The 19333-nt window shown below is 33.6% G+C and overlaps 1 protein-coding gene across 2 annotated transcripts in view; it reads right to left on the reverse strand.

Moving 5' to 3' along the window:
• rimbp2b (RIMS binding protein 2b) overlaps positions 1-19333 on the reverse strand; it is a 173652-nt gene that overhangs the window by 128254 nt on the left and 26065 nt on the right. For both annotated transcript variants that reach the window (XM_051118028.1, XM_051118027.1), the window contains exon 3: positions 6919-7065. In XM_051118028.1, the coding sequence (XP_050973985.1) occupies positions 6919-7065 (147 nt within the window). The remainder of the gene's footprint in view (positions 1-6918; positions 7066-19333) is intronic.

Here is a 19333-nt window from a genome sequence, read left to right on the forward strand (position 1 = left end):
CAGACACACATTATGCTACTGAAATGTATGACTATGTATGAAAATGCTTCTCGAAATATCTTGAATTATCTTTCACTTGAGGATGTGTGTATGTGTATCATTTGTATGAGTATCTGTACGTGTGCTGCACTAGTGATAGAAAAAATGAATCAGCTAAAAATAGCTATATAGATAAATGTATTAATTAATTACCTTAAAATGTATTAATAATACATTTTTGTATTTTCCAAGCGCATGCATCGTGATACTCTTGTAAACGTGCATCGAAGACTGACACGAAAGATAAGAAACTGTCGAATAAAGTTGTTATTTTTGTTTTCTTTGTGCACAAAAGTATTCTTGTATATTCATAACATTAAGGCTGAACCATTATATATTCAAAATACAAATGAAAAACGCACACAGCTACATTACTAAAGCATAAAATTGAAATGAAAACAGAATTAACAATTTCCATTTTAATTTGAAGTTTAATATTTTAATAGTATAATAGTATAGTATAGTGCACTTTAACAGTATATACAGTTGAGGTCAAAAGTTTACTTACACCTTGCGGAATCTGAAAATGTTAATTGTTTTACCAAACTAAGAGGGATCATTCAAAATGCATGTTATTTTTTATTTAGTACTGACCTGAAGATATTTCAAATAAAAGATGTTTACATATAGTCCACAAGAGAAAATAACAGTTGAATTTATAAAAATGACCCCGTTCAAAAGTTTACATACACTTGATTCTTAATACTGCGTCGTTACCCAAATGATCCACAGCTAGAGTTAAACTACCTGCTGTTCTATAGAAAAATCCTTCAGGTCACATACATTTATTTAGTTTTTAAGGGTTTTTGTATGTATAAAACCCTTTCCAACAATGACTGTATGATTTTAAGATCCATCTTTTCACACAGAGGACAACTGAGAGACTAACACGCAACTGTTACAGAAGGTTCAAATGTTCACTGATGCTCCAGAAGGAAACACGATGCATTAAGAGCAGGGAAATAAAGACGAATAAAGATGTGTACATTTTTCTTATTTTGCCTAAATATCATTTTTTTATTTACTACTGCTATTCAGAAGCTACAAAAGATACCTACATGTTTTCCAGAAGAAGTTAAATTTACCCTGATCGTAAAATTCAAAAAGCTCTCACCCCACCGGCTCTTAATGCATTGTTTTTCTTTCTGGAGCATCAATGAGCATTTGAACCTTCTGTAATAGTTGCATATGAGTCACTCAATGTGAAAAGATGATACAGTCATCATTGGAAAGAGTTCCAATACACAAAAACACTGAAAAACCAAAGAATGTTTGTGACCTGAAGGATTTTTCTAAAGAACAGCAGGCAGTTTAACTGTTCAGGACAAACAAGGGACTCATGAACTACTATTACTAAACAAAAAAAGAACTAAACAAAACAGCTGTGGATCATTCAGGTAACAACACAGTATTAATAATCAAGCGTATGTAAACTTTTGAACGGGGTCATTTTTATAAATTCAACTATTGTTTTCTCTTGTGGACTACATGTAAACATCTTTTATGTGAAATGTCTTATTCACGTATGTACTAAATAAAAAAAATAACATGCATTTTGTATGATCCCTCTTATTTTGGTAAAATAATTCTGCAAGGTGTATGTAAACTTTTGAGCTCAACTGTAAATAATCCAAAAATACCACTGATAAGACCTGCCACAAAATTATGCAGTGCAAATGGTATAAAATTGAGGTGCAGCCGAACACAGCTGCATGTTAGCATCTAACCGCCAAACCTCATGTTTCATTCAGTGTAAAATCTAATTTTCCAATTTTTGACTGCTCATAACATAAGATTGCTAAGAGTGAAACAACTCTGAGATTTAAAGATGGAGATTTTTTGGAAAACACTACAAATGCATCACTGTCGGTAATGCTAGCTGCTAAATAATATTACTTAACATCTTAAAGGCTACATTTGTAACCCTTTCTGATGTTTTTACCCTTTAACACAGTAAAGGAATATAAAGTATAATTACAGTGTTTTAAAAATAAGCACAGTGTAAAGGACATTCACAGTTTTCTAATTTGTGGTAGAGCCAGAGAACTGGTGCGGTTTTCTCGACAGACGGACAGGAGAGAGACCTATGGGGGCTTCTCTTACATCACTGCTTCTTTGATTTCACTCTCTGTCTCTCATCCTCCTCCTCCAGGCATCCCTCTCTCATCTCTCCAGCTCCTGCGTCACTCTTTCATCCTCTGCGGAATTCAAGTGTGTGTGTGCAAGCGCGTCTGGAAGAGAGACATTTGAGTTGCATTTAAGCGTGCACGTGCCCGAGTGCATGTACGTGCGAGTACGTGGGAGAAACGAGGTGTGCTTAACGTGTGCGTGCCGCCGTCCCCAAGATCCCCAACCTCAGCTAACTGGCTTATGAATGTTGGATGGCGGTTTTTATGATCTTGTTAAAACTGGTTACATTATTCAAAGCTCCATTCATTCAGAGAGAGAAAAGGCAAAGCGAGAAAGATGGATTGGGAGGAAGAGAGAGAGAGAGCGCGAGAGAGGCTGCAGGCTGAGTGAAATTTTAATGAATTCTCTCACGGTCGGAGGAAAAAACGATTGTGAAAGTTGGCAGAGAAGGACAAGATTTCAACTCCGCTGATTTCTCCTGTGTCATCAGCTCTTTTATTTTTTGCCTCATCTAATGGGAGATGTTCGAAGAAAGACAGAAGAAAGTGAGAAAGGGAGATGTCAGGGGTATCATTTTCATCCAGATGTGTGACACTGCTGCCTAATGTTGCTTTTCTCACCTTGTTAAGTCATAAACTAAAATGTTTCAGATGCACAGAACAGGACTGTCTTCCGTCTATTATCCAATTTACACTAGATTTCAAACATCTGGCATCAGTAAGATTTTTTAAAGTATCTTATTCTCTATTTTGGTAACATTATGATTTATTATGATTCTTAAACGGTGCCACTTCTGGTATTTTTGCTGTTCCTTTAAGATTCATGAAACCACAGATGCTAACAAAGAACCTTTATTTTTTAAGAACGGAATGTATGATGCTAGAGAAAAAACAGCATAATTTGTTGTCATGTGAACAGGAAGAGTATTTTTAATGAAAGGATTTCTGGTAAGAAATCTTACTTCATCCCTCATTTGCATTCACTGTGGACCTTGTGTGTATGCATGTGCACCTGCAGGCTCCATATCACACTCCTTCACTGTTGACGACAAGAGATACTTGAGACGTGTGTGTGAGTGTTTTTCAGGGCTGAGATAGGGATGTGAGTGTGTGAAAAGATGTGAGATCACGTGTGGAGATGATACTGGTGGACAGTCTCATTAGTCCCCTCACCCATTGGGACTAAGTTTAACGCTTGCAGATGAACGTCACAGCTTAGGATAGTCACTAGTGAAACTGTGTTCTTGCGGTGTGATTAACCAGTTAACATTTTCATGATGTTATTTTCCAGCAGCTTTAGATTAATAAGTCACATGACATTTACACCTCAGAAAAAGACTAAAAAAAGCAACAGGCGTTGAGATGAATAGAAATGCTAACAGACAGATTTCTTCAGGTATTTATGGCATCCTTGGTTGTGAAAGAAAAGAGGAAGACAGACAGAAGGAGGAAGTAGTCTGGCCAGACTGGCTCCTTCTGAGCGTTAATAAGAAGGATGATGAAATTAGAGGTCTATGGAAGGCTTGTAGTGTGGTCACCATGCTGTTCTAACTTCATTAGCAATTATGTAAACATGGGCAAGCATCGTGTTTTCATGTGTGTGCCTCCTTTTAGCCCAATTTCTGAAAATGACCTAAAAAAACACTGTCAATTCTTTTAATACTTCTGTAAAGTGTAAACTAATTCAATTCAGTTTTTTATATCAAGGACCCCCAAATATGATAACCCCTTGCAAGGACCCCATTCTTTAAATATAAAGGCTGCTATATATTTTCATGTTAAAAGATCCATAAATATAGGAAATATTTTAAAGTTTGCATAAAAATTCATTAAAAAATATCTCTTTAAAGCCGTATTGATTTTATTTTGAATGATTCATTCATACATACATACAGTACACATCCTTTTTTTTAAAAAATGCGTCTAAAAAAGGCCTAATAATTTAATATTCCAGTAAAACGACAAACTTCTTTTTGTTGACTTATGCTGGATTTCTTCAATAATTTAGTTGATGCAAACTCCACTGCTTTCTTACAACTGCAGGATTGCAGTCAGATCTGCTTCACGATTCTTTGATTCAATTCGAGTACTCAATTTAAAAAAATTCTCGACTGCAATTTTCCTATGTTGAGTAACCGGCAAACAACCATAAGTGGCACATTCCACAGACGACAATCCATGAAACTCATTATTAGACCAATTATTATTGCCAAATTGTTATTAAATATAGCAATTAAAAAAAGAGTTCGTTTGCAAAAACAGATAACTCCATTTTTAACAATTTTCAAAAATCATGTTTTTTCATTGTGCATTCCAATTAATCCCAATCAAACTGCAGTTGGGTTAGTTTCATTAAATAAAATATAACTAAAAAAATACAGTTAACTAACACATTAAAAGGATGATAACATAATAAAAAACAAGTTTTTTGAAAAAAAAAAATAAAAAAAATCTGTTTTTGCAAATAAACCCTTCATATGTGTTTTAAGTAATTTAAAAGGCTATTATTTGATCAGGTCTATTTTTATTACCTCAAAAAAATGTATTATAATTATCCAATTACTTGATTAATTGATTAATTTATTTTATTCAGACATACGTTTCACAATGAAGTTTGATATTATAAATACATGACATTTTAAAAATTCAATATTTATCACTGTACTAAATCCAAAATTAGGTGAGTAATGTACTAAAGCGTGAACATATTGTATTTTCTACACTTTATTAATATTCTCATTCATTCATATTTGTTTATTTATTTATTTATTTGACCAAACAAGCCCTAATAATTTAATCTTCCAGTAAAACGTTAGACTTCTTTCTGGTGACATATGTTGGATTTCTTCAATCATTTAGTCGATGTAAACTCCACCACTTTCTTACAATCAACTGCAGGACTGCAGTTAGATCTGCTTCCATTTCATTACAAACCAATGGAAAGAACTAGGACAGTCACGATTCTTCAATTCAATTCGAGTACTCAGTTTAAAAAAATTCTCTACTGCAATTTACCCCTGTTGAGTAACCGGCAAAATACCAGACGTGACACATTCCATTGAGGAGAATCCATGAAACTCATTATTAGACCAATTATTATTGCCTTACTGCTATTACATATGTATTTTAAGTAATTTTAAAGACTATTGTTTGCTTAGATCTATTTTTATTATCTCAAAAAAGTTTTATGATTATCAAATTACTCGATTAATCGTCAGAATAGTCAACCAATTACTCGATTACCAAAATAATTGTTAGTGACAGCCCTATCAAAAACATGTTTTTTTCTTCCCTTTTTTGACTAATTTTATTCAGATATGTTTCAATGCGATAGAAAAGATTTGCCGTTACTTCTGTTACATCACAACGAAGTTTGATATTATAAATACATCTCATTTTAAAATTTAAATATTTATCGCTGTACTAAATCCAAAATCAGGTGAGTAATGTATTAAAGTTATTAATAATATAACTTAAAACTTGGAGAAATATTTTCAATTCAACTATATATATAAAAAAATGTAAACATGTTTTTATTCTGGATAATTTATGTTAAACATTTCACAACATATTTAATAAATATCTTACATTTGTTAACATTTAGAGCTCTAACATACATTTGCAAAATATTTTCCAATTAATTTATTCCACAATACTCTTTGTTCCTTTGATTTGAAAGCTTGTCGGTTAGCGAATATGGTGAACTTCTCATAACTATTATTCATGAGAAAGAAAACTTCATAATGTATCACTGTGTCCTCTCAGCTTTCAGACTGTTCCTATGCACCCGCATGAAACCAATATGAATCGTGAACGATGTGACAGTCCTCAATAAGTTTCATTAATGTGCCAAAAACATCATCCTGTCAAAGGAAACAAACTCTTTACCATATCTAGAAACCTGACACACCTCACTGCTCTCTTTGCTAACACCACTCCATACGCATATATATTCAAGACGTCATTCTGCACGGATGGTTTTCCATTAACACATAATTCTTTTATCACACTTCAGTGTTCCCTCAAAGCAGAGTTGCCAAACAGGCATCGAAAAAGCTGATGACTGGCTCTCTCCACATACACGCAAACATATGCACCACTCCTACATGCTTATTTTCAGTTACTGAACAATGCAAAAATGTGACGCGCCAAAACAGGATAAATGACATGCTAATGGACTGCTTTTATAAAAAATGCGGTTTCCAAGCAACTAACAGGTGAGAGGAGCTGCAGCACTGTGCATCCACAAAAATGACAACATGAAAGAAACAAAAAAAGAAAGTGAGACTGAGAAATAGAACCAAATATGATTACACGAAGATGACGATGTGCAATCACGAGAACATGAGCCAATGGTAAAAAAGACATGCACTGCATAGTGCAATAAATCTTTTGGGTTTAAATTCAGCACGTCATCCAGTATTCTGTGAACAGCATACCTTTAAAAGTATTGTAAGCTACTGAAAGGGGAAGCCTAATGACTCACAAACAGCTTTTACTGGGTAACATGATGTGACAGGAATATAAGCTGGTGTGTGCATATAATCAGTGCAATTCATTTACATTTGGCCCAGCACATTCAAACTATCTCTGGTGGGATATGAGTGTGTGTGATGTTAAAATCAATTTAAGCAAACATTCAGGCAGAATAGAATACTTCATTCCATCTTTACTTTCGTAAAACAAAACCCTTAAACATTAAGACTTATTGTCGGCATACGCTTAGAAGGAGATATGCATGCAAACTTACCAATAGTTTGTGCTGTCGTCGAAGCAGGTAGAGAGCGGCAGTCTCGGGTGAGAGTTTGTGTTTCTTGTCCTCTAGCAGCCGGTACGCTTCCACATGCTGAGGCGACAACTCAGAAAAATGCAATGGAAACACCTCATTCTTCAGTTTCTGGAAAACACAGAAACAAAAGATATAAATACAGGATAGATAGATATAGATATAAAGTAATAAAGGGGGGAACAGACAATTACAAGTGATAAACAAAAAGTACTTTCAGTGTCTGAGAGCTTTAAGCATCTGAAGGTTTACAGATAAACATAGTTATGACTTTTTCTTTTTTTTCCTCAGCATTATTGCCATTTGATTTTGATAAGTTGCGGCTTTAATAGACTGCATTCATACTAATGCACAGATCTATTTTGACATATCAGATGTTTTAAAAACATAACTGACTGTTTATACATCAATTTCGTATCAAAAGTATTCAGAGATACAAGTGCATTAACCGCAGATGCAAGCTTCAGAACAAACAAACACAAAGCGCACATTAAAATGTCTGTCAGTACCATTGTCTGTCATTTTGATGGACAGGGTTGTAATAATTCCGTCATAATCCACAGGACAATACAGGCTTATGCATTTATTTTAAAGAGAACAGATGAACAGATGAGACTGCATAACTTTTCATGTTCAACACCACACCCCGCAGTGACACCGATTTTAATATATTCTAATTTTTATGAACCAATATCGAAGATTTTTCTGTCACTTACGGCGGATGGAAGCTCACAGTGTCAAGCGATGCGATAGAGATTTCCTCCCAAAGAGGAAATTCTAAAACGTTTAATGTGAAAAACGCTTAACGTGGTTTAATGCATTGAAACAGTGTTTTTAAATGACCAAACTCAATAAACATGTTATTAACAAAGGAGGTGAGTCCAGAATAAGAACACAACGTGTTTAATTGCACGTTAAACGAGAAGTCCACTTCCAGAACAACAATTTACAAATAATTTACTCACCCCCTTGTCGTCCAAGATGTTCATGTCTTCGATCAGTTATTTTCATAAAAATAATACAATTTACATACATTTTAATGACAAACGCTTGTCTTGTCTTACTCTGCTTGGACTGTTTTTGTTCTGGTTCATGACAGTCAGGGTATGTCCAAAAACTCCCATCTCACGTTCTCCCTCAACTTCAAAATCGCCCTATATCGCTGTTTTGCCTTTTATTAAGGGTGTTTGATCTTCTTTGCATGTTCACTTTGCAAAGACTGGGTCGGAACTTCTGCAGCGATGCAGGATGATTTTGAAATGATTTTTGAAGTTGAGGGAGTTTTTCAACATACCCTAACTGTCTTGAGCCAGAATACACAGAGTTCAGGGAGAGCAAGACAAGACGAGCGATTGAGATTAAAAAGTATTTAAATTGTATTTTTTTAAATGAAAAATTCGCTAGATAAGACCATTCTTCCTCGGCTGGGATCATTTACAACCGCATTTGGGATCGTTTGAAGCCACATTTAAACTGCATTTTGGCTGCCTTTTGCCCATTATATGAAGAAAAATGCAGAAATATTTTCCTCAAAAACATAATTTCTTTACGACTGAAGAAAGAAAGACATGAACATCTTGGATGACAAGGGGGTGAGTACATTGTATGTGAATCTCTGTTTTGGAAGTGGACTTCTCCTTTAAGCGATTTCCTCCCACAAGGAAAACGTGTAACGGCTTAATGCATCAAAACTGTGTTTTTTAAATGACCAAACTCAGCCAGGCAGTACAGACAAGCAGACATGAGACATAACACGAACGCAACGTTTAATTACGCGTTAAGCATTTTCCTCCAATAGAAAATCATTTAAAAGACCAAACTCAAGTTTGTCTGTACATAGTATGATTTATTAATAATCTTTTTTTTGAGTTTAGTCATTTAAAAACACTGTTTTATTGCATTAAACCATGAATTAAGCATAATTAAACACGTTGCTATCTTATTCTGGACTCCTCTGCTTGTCTGTACATTATATGCTTAATTAATAATGTTTAATGAGTTTTATAACATTTTTCTATGGTGTTTTTTTTTTCCCGCACTAAGCTTGGTTTTTCCAAAATGTGCCCAGATCTCAGATTTAAAAATAGTGGGTGCATTTTAAATACAAGTGACAAGTCCGTATGCTAATGACATCAGAAGGCTATAATCGATTAAGGCCTGCATCGATGCAGAATCGGCCACATGCAATGGTTCATTTCAACACCTCTAGATGTCGGACGATTTTAAAAATGGAGAAGAAAATTAGATTTTTCACCCTACTCTACCTTTCTGAACCGAAGCATCTCAAAGCTAGTGAAAGACGAGCATTTCTGGTTAAAAATATATACATATTTATTTTTTAGGAAGATGACCGATTGTTTTGCTAGATTAGACCGTTATTCCTCGGCTGGGATCGTGCAGAGCCCTTTGAAGCTGCACTGAAACTGCAATTTGGACCTTCAACCCGTTGGCTCCCAATGAAATCCACTATATGGAGAAAAATCCTGAACTGTTTTCCTCAAAAAAACCTTAATTTCTTTTCAACTACAGAAGGTAAACTGAGTACATAAGTACATTATTGGGAGATTTTAACTCAGAAATAATGCATGTTGTATGCACATTGCATCTTCTGATCTTCAGTGATGTTATAATAGAAAAGGTCATCCGTGCACTAAATATCAGACAAGCAGCATCTGCAAATATTGTTAAAGCTTTTCTCAGAACTAACTTCACATCTACGTGCAATTTCATAAGTCAAAGTTGAAAATATAAACTTTAATAGGTTTTCTCCCCTTTTATACAGGAACAAAATATGAATCTTACAGCTAAACAAGCATATAATCAACCATTAAACAGTCTGGCTAGCTAGTGTGTCTGTGTTTACACTGTGTGTTCTTTGTTAGCAGAGTGACTCTTTTGTGGTTCTTGTCAACAGTGCTGGTTTCCTGTAAGGCCTGACTTTAGCAGGTGGCCAATGAGTACAAAGCAACATTACACCATCATCATGTTCTTTACACATTACCAGGGGCTATTACTACTCTGGCAAGCAAACAGGAGCTTATCAGCGTGCCTGTTTGTGCATGTGTATGTGTGTCCATAAACTGGTTTGGGTTACATACAAAACATCAACACCTGCTCCATTTGATTGTAGAGAACAAACAGGCATGAAAACAGAATGCGGGTATATTAAAACAGCTGTAAATGGACAACACACACACAGTAATTTTGCTTGCTGCTGTTAGCCCTGCTAGCAGGAGGCTGAACCAGATGTTTGGCTTCAACAAAAGCTCTCAGTGCCTGAAAAGCCAATTCGAGTGGCTATCATCCTACGACCTGATTGAAATATTATGAGTGAACAAACTGAACATTCAAGAAACAGCCACTTCACTCAGTACGAATAGAAGCACATATTGCAAAGTCACACTCAAAGGTCTAAAAATCTGAGAATGCATTAAAAATCCGGTTGTTCTTGCTGTTTTTTAATTATACTTCAAATATAGCACGTTATATCTTGGACACGTTCTTCACCCACAAAATAAAAAAATATATAAATAAAAGCAAAATAAAAGTCTCAGACTTTTGGACCTCACTGTATATCGTTTATATTAAAATACAATAAAGAAAATACCTCTAACTATGCAGGGCTAATACTGGATTGACTATATCTATGATGCCATTTAAAAAAACAGCCCAAATTACTTCATTAAAGATTCTAATGTGGTGCAAAAAGCACCAAAAGCAGCCATTTAATGACCCAGCAAGCAGATTACAGTACCTACATACAGTATGAGGCATTTGAGATCTCCAGATACTCACACCTGCTTAAGCGTCCGCTCTTAAGATGAGTTAGCCTAACGGTTAGCCTAGCCCTCCAGATCACAGGAAGCAGTAGGAACAAAAAGCGTGTTTACTAATTCATGGCGGCAGTCAGGTGTAACGGGGGGGCGGCCTTTGTTCTGGAGAAGATTCAGAAACGTTACACTGAGATCCTGAAGCATGGACAATCTACAGGGCTAAAATTAGACTGTTGTGCGAATAGCCGTGAAGGGAAAATGGTTTGATCATTGACAAGTATGTGAAAACAAATAGCCTTGAATAGCCTGGTGACCCCAAGGCATGTTGTGTTATGCTTTCGTGCAACTGTGTCTTTTGGCTGTATGTCGAATGAGCGTTTGTGAGCATCACAACTGATCTGACAAAACTGTCTGTCTCTCCTTGACATGGCTCATATGACATTTTCTGAAAATAAATATTCAACTGGTCCAAAAACAAAAATAAAAAACAGGGAAGTTTCATATGTAGAAACGTGTAAAACAGAGTAGAGTCTTCCATCACTTATGTTGTCTAAAGCCAAATTATTTGATGCTGGCTTGGAATAGAGCCATGCAACTAATTGAAATACAGATTTGATTTTGATTTCGGCTTCCAACGATTATGAAAATACAAAAATAGAGATAAAATGATTATTATAAAACGGATAGTTCCGGTCCTTGATTCTGATTGGTTGAGCCGCATTTGAAACTGTTGTAAATTACTCTACAAACATACACCTTTGTTTACTTTTGTAAACCTTCTGAGGAACTACATTGTTTGGTGGAAGAATACTGTTTTTATTTATATCATTACATTTTATTTGCTCTGTTTTATTTTGGGAAACCTTACTACGTATATGGAATAACCGTTTTATAAAAGCAATAAGCCCCGTGAAGCCGTGGTTTACAGTGAATTTATAACAGCTAAGGGGCGCTGTTAGGCATGACGCGAAGTGGCTTCTTGGGGCTTATTGCTTTATTGTGTCCCATTCTGCCACTTTCCAGCAGTCTGGATTCACTCCTCCAGTTAGTGCTGTGCAACGATTAATCGCGATTAATCGCATCCAAAATACAAGTTTTTGTTTACATAATATATGTGCGTGTGCTGTGTATATTTATTATGTATATGTAAATACACACACAAACAGTATACATTTTGAAAATGTTTACACGTATTTACATGTATATATTTTATTGATATAATTAATATTATACATAAATATATTTATTTAATATATAAACTAAACATATTTTTCTTAAACACATCCATGCATGTGTGCGTATTTATATATACATAATAAATACAGTACACACAAATATATTATGTAAACAAAAACTTTTATTTTGGATGTGATTAATCGCAATTAATCACTGCACAGCACTACTTCACATGCAAGGCAGTAAAATCATGTAATGTTACTTTCGCAAAATGGGATATGCTTAATTTATTAATGTTTTTTAGATTTATTTGTGCTGTTAAAAGTGCAAAATAGAACTTGTGTGTGCCTAAATGGTCAAATACAAGCAAAAATGTGTCAAAATTGGTGATCATTCATATAAGCCCTTGTCAGTTATCTCTTAAAGGGGACTTATGCAAAAAATTTACAGAAAATGTGAATTTGATATATATTTGATATATATCTTTAATTGAATCACTCATATAAAGTTTTGGTCATATTTTGGTCATAATTGTGTGAAATAATTGTCCCGTTGCTAAAAAAAAGTCAGCTGCTATATACATTTTCATACATGAAGACTAAAAATATATATTTGTGTAATATATTGTCTGTAAAATGTTTTTTTCTATGTTTCTATTTTAATGTATAATTAATACAATTTATTGAGTTTTTTTTAATAGAATTTTAACCTAGTAATTTTATTTTTTAATTATATTTTATTACTTTTTATTCTTTAAAGGGATAGTTCATCTAAAAATGAAAATTGAAAACTCATTTATTACTCACCCTCATGTCGTTCCAAACCCGTAAGAACTTCGTTCATCTTCAGAACACAAATTAAGATATTTTCGATAAATCCTGCATATTTTCTGACCCCGCATAGACAGCAACAACTGACACATTCAAGGTAGTAAGGACATTGTTAAACTAGTCCATGTGACATCAGTGGTTCAACCGTAATGTTGTGAAGCTGAGAATACTTTTTGTAGAAATTGTTGAATAAGTGGTTATTTTTGTTTTCTTGGTTTGGTCACATGGACTATTTTAACGACGTCCTTACTACGTTTCTGGGCCTTACACATGGTTACACTGCTGTAGGGTCAGAACGCTCTTGGATTTAATCAAAAATATCTTAATTTGTGTTCCGAAGATGAACTTAGGTCTTGCGGGTTTGGAACAACATGAGAAAAAAAATTCTAAAGTTTTTAATGTCCAACTCAAGAGCCCTACATAGTGAAAATGGCTCCTTATAAGAAGATTTTAGTAGAACCTAATGTACTGCAAAGAAGTACTGAAGAATCTTTACAAGAGTATACAATCACACAATTGTCAGGTCCATCATTTGCATGGCTGGCCATTCAATGACCTTTCAGATGTTGCGTGCTGAAAGAGTGGCTGTAGATCAGAGAAGAGCTAGTGCTCTGCACAGCCACTGGCCTCAAGAGAGCGAGTGGCAGGGTATTTATAGCCCTACTCGTCCCCAGCTGCATGGCTCCTACACCCCGCCAACAGGCAATTGGGCAACACAAGCTCACCCCTCCAGCAACCCACCACACTAACGTCCATAACGCAAACAGACATCTGGACATCAGCAACCCTCAAAAGGGAGAGAAAAATGATCGGGCAGGAAAAAGAGAAAAGGGCTGAGAGAGAGCAAGAAAGACCTAACGTCACACCATCGCCTATAGTCAATGTTTTCACCTCTGGAATTTATAATCTAGTCCTCGCTAAATGAGTTAAAATCACAGAAAAATAATATGAAACAATGATTCCAACAGTATTTTATTCTCCATCACCGTTCCTTCACTCAAAACAAAGACTTCTGACAATATAATAACAATAATAAACATTTAAATTTGATTTCTTTAAATATGCTTAAAAAGCATGATAGCATGATATTATTTAAATTAATGCCTAATAAAACACATTTGATTTGCCATTCATAAGACAGTATCAAGAAATTGTGTACTCCACAAAGTTTAATTAAATATTTATTTATAGTAATGCTTTATCCCCTCAATATAAATCATAAATCACAAACTAAAATGGAACATTTTTAGTAATTACAATTTACACCATTTTATTTGTTTTTTTTATTACTGTAATTATATATATATATATATATATATATATGTATATATATACATATATATACATTTATAAATTAACAATAATAAAAATAACAATAGTAATTTAATTAAAGCATAATATTTAGGGAGAATTCAATGAGTCATGAGTAAATCATATAAAATAAAATAAATATAAATAAAATAAAATAATAAATTTATTAAGAGTTTTTTTTTATATAAATGTAAATTTCTTATTTCAAAATATAATTAGTTTATTACACATTTATATAAATTATTTAATAATAATAATAATAATAATATAATTACAGCATTATATTTACTGAGAACTCAATGAGGTATGAGTAAATAGTATTAAATAAATAAATAAATATATATATATTTTTATATAAAAATTATAAATCTAACAAATTACACAGTTTTATTTTAATGTATTTATTATACATTAATAGAAATTAGTTCATAATAACAATAAATACATATTACAATATTAATACATTAATCCATTTTTTTTTTTTTTTTTTTTTTGGAGAATTGTATCTAATTATAATAGAAACATTACCAAGCATCTGGAAAAAAAAAAAAAAAAATATATAATATATATATATATATATATATATATACACACACATAAACTCATCCCAGGTCCATGAATTCAGTAATAAATAATAAATCTAAAGCTATTTTCATACAATAAGAGTTAGAGCAGATTAGCAAGCCGTCATGCCAGTTCAGCACCATACAACTGACCGTCCCTTTGGTCTAATGTCCATCTTCAAAACAAAAAAGGGTCTGAAAAGTCCTGCATTGTGTCAGCTTAGCACAGCTGAGCTTGTCCCCATTATCAATATTAATTAGCGTGTTTGGCTGTCTGTGAATACGGTTAAGCCTTTTTCCAACAGCCAGGGGGCCAGATTTGTATTGGGGTCAAGTCTGGAATCCTGCCAGCACAGGCAAACATTTGGTGAAAGGCTCGGCTGCATGTCCTGTGAAACTCTGCAGCCAGAGAGAGTGTCAGTCCAGAAGGCGGCCACCCCTCCTCACCGTTTTCCTAATTGGTTTTCAGTGAGGGCAAGGCAAATTAAATCTAGCCTATTACAGCTATGCTATTCAATTAGTCTTTGCTACTCCCATGCACTAAGAGGCCGAGATAGAGAATCTGCACTCATCTATTCGGTGCGCGACTCAAATTAACATGAGACCACCAGAAAGAGAGAACAGCACATGGAGAAAACGAGAAGACATTTTTTGACCAATTCTACTCTGTGCTGCAAAGTTGGATCTCCAGCTGCAAATATTAATTTTTGTCTTATTTTACAGTAAAACTATTTCACAGTAAAACATTTTGCGATATTTGGCAGATATATACATTACAGTTCAAAGTTTGGGATTGGTAAGGTTAACGTTTCTGAAAAAAGTCTCTAATGCTTAAAAAGGCTGTTTTTTTGTTGTTTGTTTTATAATTAATGTAAAAACTGTGACTGTAAAATACAGTGAAATATTATTACGATTTTTTTTTATATTTTTAAATGTAATTTATTCCCATGATGGTAAAGCTGAATTTTCAGCATTATTACTCCAATCTTTTGTGTCACATGATCCTTCAGAAATCATTCTAATACGGTGATTTGCTGCTCAATAAACATTTTATTATGATTCTTATTATAATAGTGTTAAAAAACAGTTGCTGATTAATATTTTTGTGGAAACCGTGACACATTTTTAGGATCATTAATGAATAGAAAGTCAGAAAAAAAAGAAAAGAAACAGAATTCATATATAATATATATTCTTTATGTAATTTTATAGATTTATACATTTTTATTTATTTATTTTCATTTTCATTTTTTCAAAATCTCCTTATCTTATGATTCTGAGTGGATCTTGGGCATTATCTATATTTAAATAGTTATCTTTTTAAAATTTGTTATAAATAAAAAAACATTTTATATATACGTATATATATATATATATATATATATATATATATATATGAAGTAGAAAAAATGTTTGTAACATGATATTGACATTTGTCTATCATTTTAAGGCATCCTTCCTGAATAAAAGTATTAATTTCTACTCATTAAAAAAAAACACAACTCACTGACCCAAAATTGTTTGATTTACAGAGCCCGTTTAAACAAATAAAAAAAGTTATTGCAACTTTTTTATCTCAGTTATTGTAATTTTTTTCTCAGAATTGCGTGATATAAACTCGAAACTGTGAAATAAGAACTCACAATTCTGACTCGAGAGTTCGTATCTCGCAATTCTGAATTTTTTCCTCACAATTCTGACTTTCTTCAAAGTTTGAGATATAAACTCACAATTGCCAGTTATGAAGTTCAATTTTGAGGGTAAAAAAAAAAATCTCAGAATTGCAAGTTTATTTTAATTGCGAGTTTAATTGCAGTAATGACTTAGTAATCCCCGAATTGCGAGTATTCTGACTTTATAACTTATAATTGTGATTTTATATCACGCAATTCTGACTTCATTTCTCAGAATTGAGTTTATATCTCACAAAAAATTGAGCTTGTATCACAAAATTCTGAGAAAAAAAAGTCAGAATTGTGAGTTTATATCACAAAATTCTAAAAAAAAAAAAAAGAGTCAGAATCGCGAGATGTAAATGAAAGTCAAGCTTTCACATAAATTACCACATGTGCCAGTAAAAAGAAAGAAAGAAAGAAAAGAAAATGTAAAATTCAATTAAAAAAAATAATACAATAAAACAAAAGTATGGGAATTAGTATAAAAACTATGTAAGACTTATATAAAATCTTATATTTGAATTTCTTCAAAATACCCCTTACCTAGATTACAGCAAACATTTTGTCAAATTCCTAACTATAAAACTAAATATCAGCCATTTTAATCTAAATCTCCAAGTCAAAATGTTTTTAAGCTCATAAGAAATTCTGTCATGTGTGTTCGAGTCTAGCCTGTGTCATGCCATGGTGCTGTTTTCTTTCTCTCGCTGTCTCTTTCTCTTTCTGCTGTCCTAAAAATAATAAACAAATAAATAAATAAAATACAGTGTGGAGGTGTAAATAAAAACCTGTTCAATAAGTGCGAAATGTTCTTTTCTTTGCAGTGCCTTCTGTCTCGTATCAGTACACACTGAGGAAAAAGGAAGGCCGAAGATAGCAAAAGAAAAACAAAAACCTTTAGAAAGCTTGTAGGTGACCTTATTCCTTCAGCTGCTTTGTGGCATCACAAGCAGCCTCTTAAAACCTCATAAAATTGCTCAAAGCCATAACGTCCTTTAACACAGGCTATGAAAAAGCTGCTTTCACAAATGCTGACATTATTGTAACGCTCGAAGGAATGAACTTCATACGGAAAGAATGTAAGATTATGATTACGGCGTCGACTAAATAAAGAGGACAATAACAATAGGTCACGTACTCGTTAACACATTAACGCTCTCTGCGGAGCTCCAGCAGTGAAGATGAATCGAAAGGTGTGAAGATAACATTTGAAAAGAAGACAAAAAAAAAGAAAAGACGAGCATTTATCTGAGGGCGCGCTGGGACAATATTTATGCTGACATAATGATGTGTGAAATTAAATTGATCAGAACAGCACTGAGAATCAATTAGCTCTACAGAGAAAACAAGGGTCCTTTCAGCCCTTTTCTTCCTATCGATCAGCACTCCAAGAGAAAAACAGACAAATAAAATATTCAAAATAAGAAGCAGCCAAACTTTCAAAACCAGATCCTCAAAAAATAAAAATCGGATTAGGAAAAAATTCTTATTCACTAAAAAATATCTCCTACTTTTATTCAGCAAGTGACAGTAAAAATATTAATAATATCTTCCAGACCTCCATCTATTCTCATTATACAAAAAGAGCAGCAAAATATCTCCTTTTGTATTCTACGAAAAAACAAACACATCTTTCGACCAACATCAAGGAGAGTAAATTGCAGAATTTTTCTTTTTTGGGTCAACTATCACTTTAAATGAATGACCACAATTTAAAGAGAACAGAGATGTAAAATATCAACACTGCAGGCTACATCACACCACAGATTTGCTCAGTAATAAGTTGATTAATTACGACGCATAATGAAACAGTTCTAATCTCTCGTTTCTGATCTATTTTTTTAATCACATCGTTTAGACTCAATGCCTCATAATTCCAGTTCCGTTAGCCTCCGAGCAGCTGTTTCCAATCTGTCCCAGATCACTGAAGAAATCCCTGACAACATCACATCTTGAGCCAGTGCCCAGCAAGCTCAAAAAAAAAAGCAACGCTACATTTGCCCAGAAAAGGTGGATCCAAACAAGTCTACAACAACATATGGCATTTATAAAAAAAAAAGTCATCAGCTAGTCAGCTAAACAAACAAACAAAAAAGTACTATCAGCTGTTTAAAAGAATTTAGCCTAAAAAAACCCTATGAGAGTATATATATCAGTATTGGAAAATATATAAAGGCTGGCTACAGTCTTATGAAGTTCCCAGGTATTAAATAGTAATTTAACTAATTAAGCATTACTATAACTATAGCGTATAATGGGATTGAACACCTAACCCAAAAAATTAGATTGTGAACTACCAGCAGACATGAATTATACCTCAGATTTAGTGTTAACTGTTGAGAACTACCTGATCTTACGATGAAAACGTACCTGTGGGAACCTTTTCGCAAGATGTAAAAAACATACCAATACGTACATAACACTGCAGTTTCCAACAGAAATGAACACTAGAGGTGGTAAAACAGCGAGCACTTGTAATCGTTTTCGTACTCAGTTAAGATTACAGCTCCATGTTTCGCTTTCCAGATGTAACAAGCTTGCTCGGTAACTTAGCCAGCACGGAATTGGACTTAGGATGTGGAATCCTTGGGTAAGAATCCCGTGAAAAACATGACTCATGATAAAAGAGCTGAAAGATGAGAGATCGAAAAACAAGCTAAAATGGCATGTTTGTGATTGCGTTTTTACATCACATTTGCTTTTGTTCATACTATTGGGTAGGTTTAGGTGTAGTGCAGATGGTACGTTAATTTACAAAAACAGAACACTCTTTTAGCGCCACCCAGTGGACATTTCACATCGAATATGCAGCCTGCACTGTAAAAAATAAAAATCACTATTTGTTGAGTCAGCTTAAAATAATTTGTTACCCTGCTGCCTTAAAATTTTATTTAAGTTCAGTCAACTAAAATAAGTTTAGTCAACTTGAAATGTTAAGTTGTACTAAGTAACAACTTAGATATTTGTGTTTGCTAAACTTAACAGATGGGTAAGTAACCCAGCTGCCTTAAAATTTTAAGTTGATTCAAATCAAATATCTAAGTTGTCAC

The sequence above is a fragment of the Labeo rohita genome, chromosome 8 (assembly GCF_022985175.1).
Source record: "Labeo rohita strain BAU-BD-2019 chromosome 8, IGBB_LRoh.1.0, whole genome shotgun sequence".
Lineage (NCBI taxonomy): Eukaryota > Metazoa > Chordata > Actinopteri > Cypriniformes > Cyprinidae > Labeo > Labeo rohita.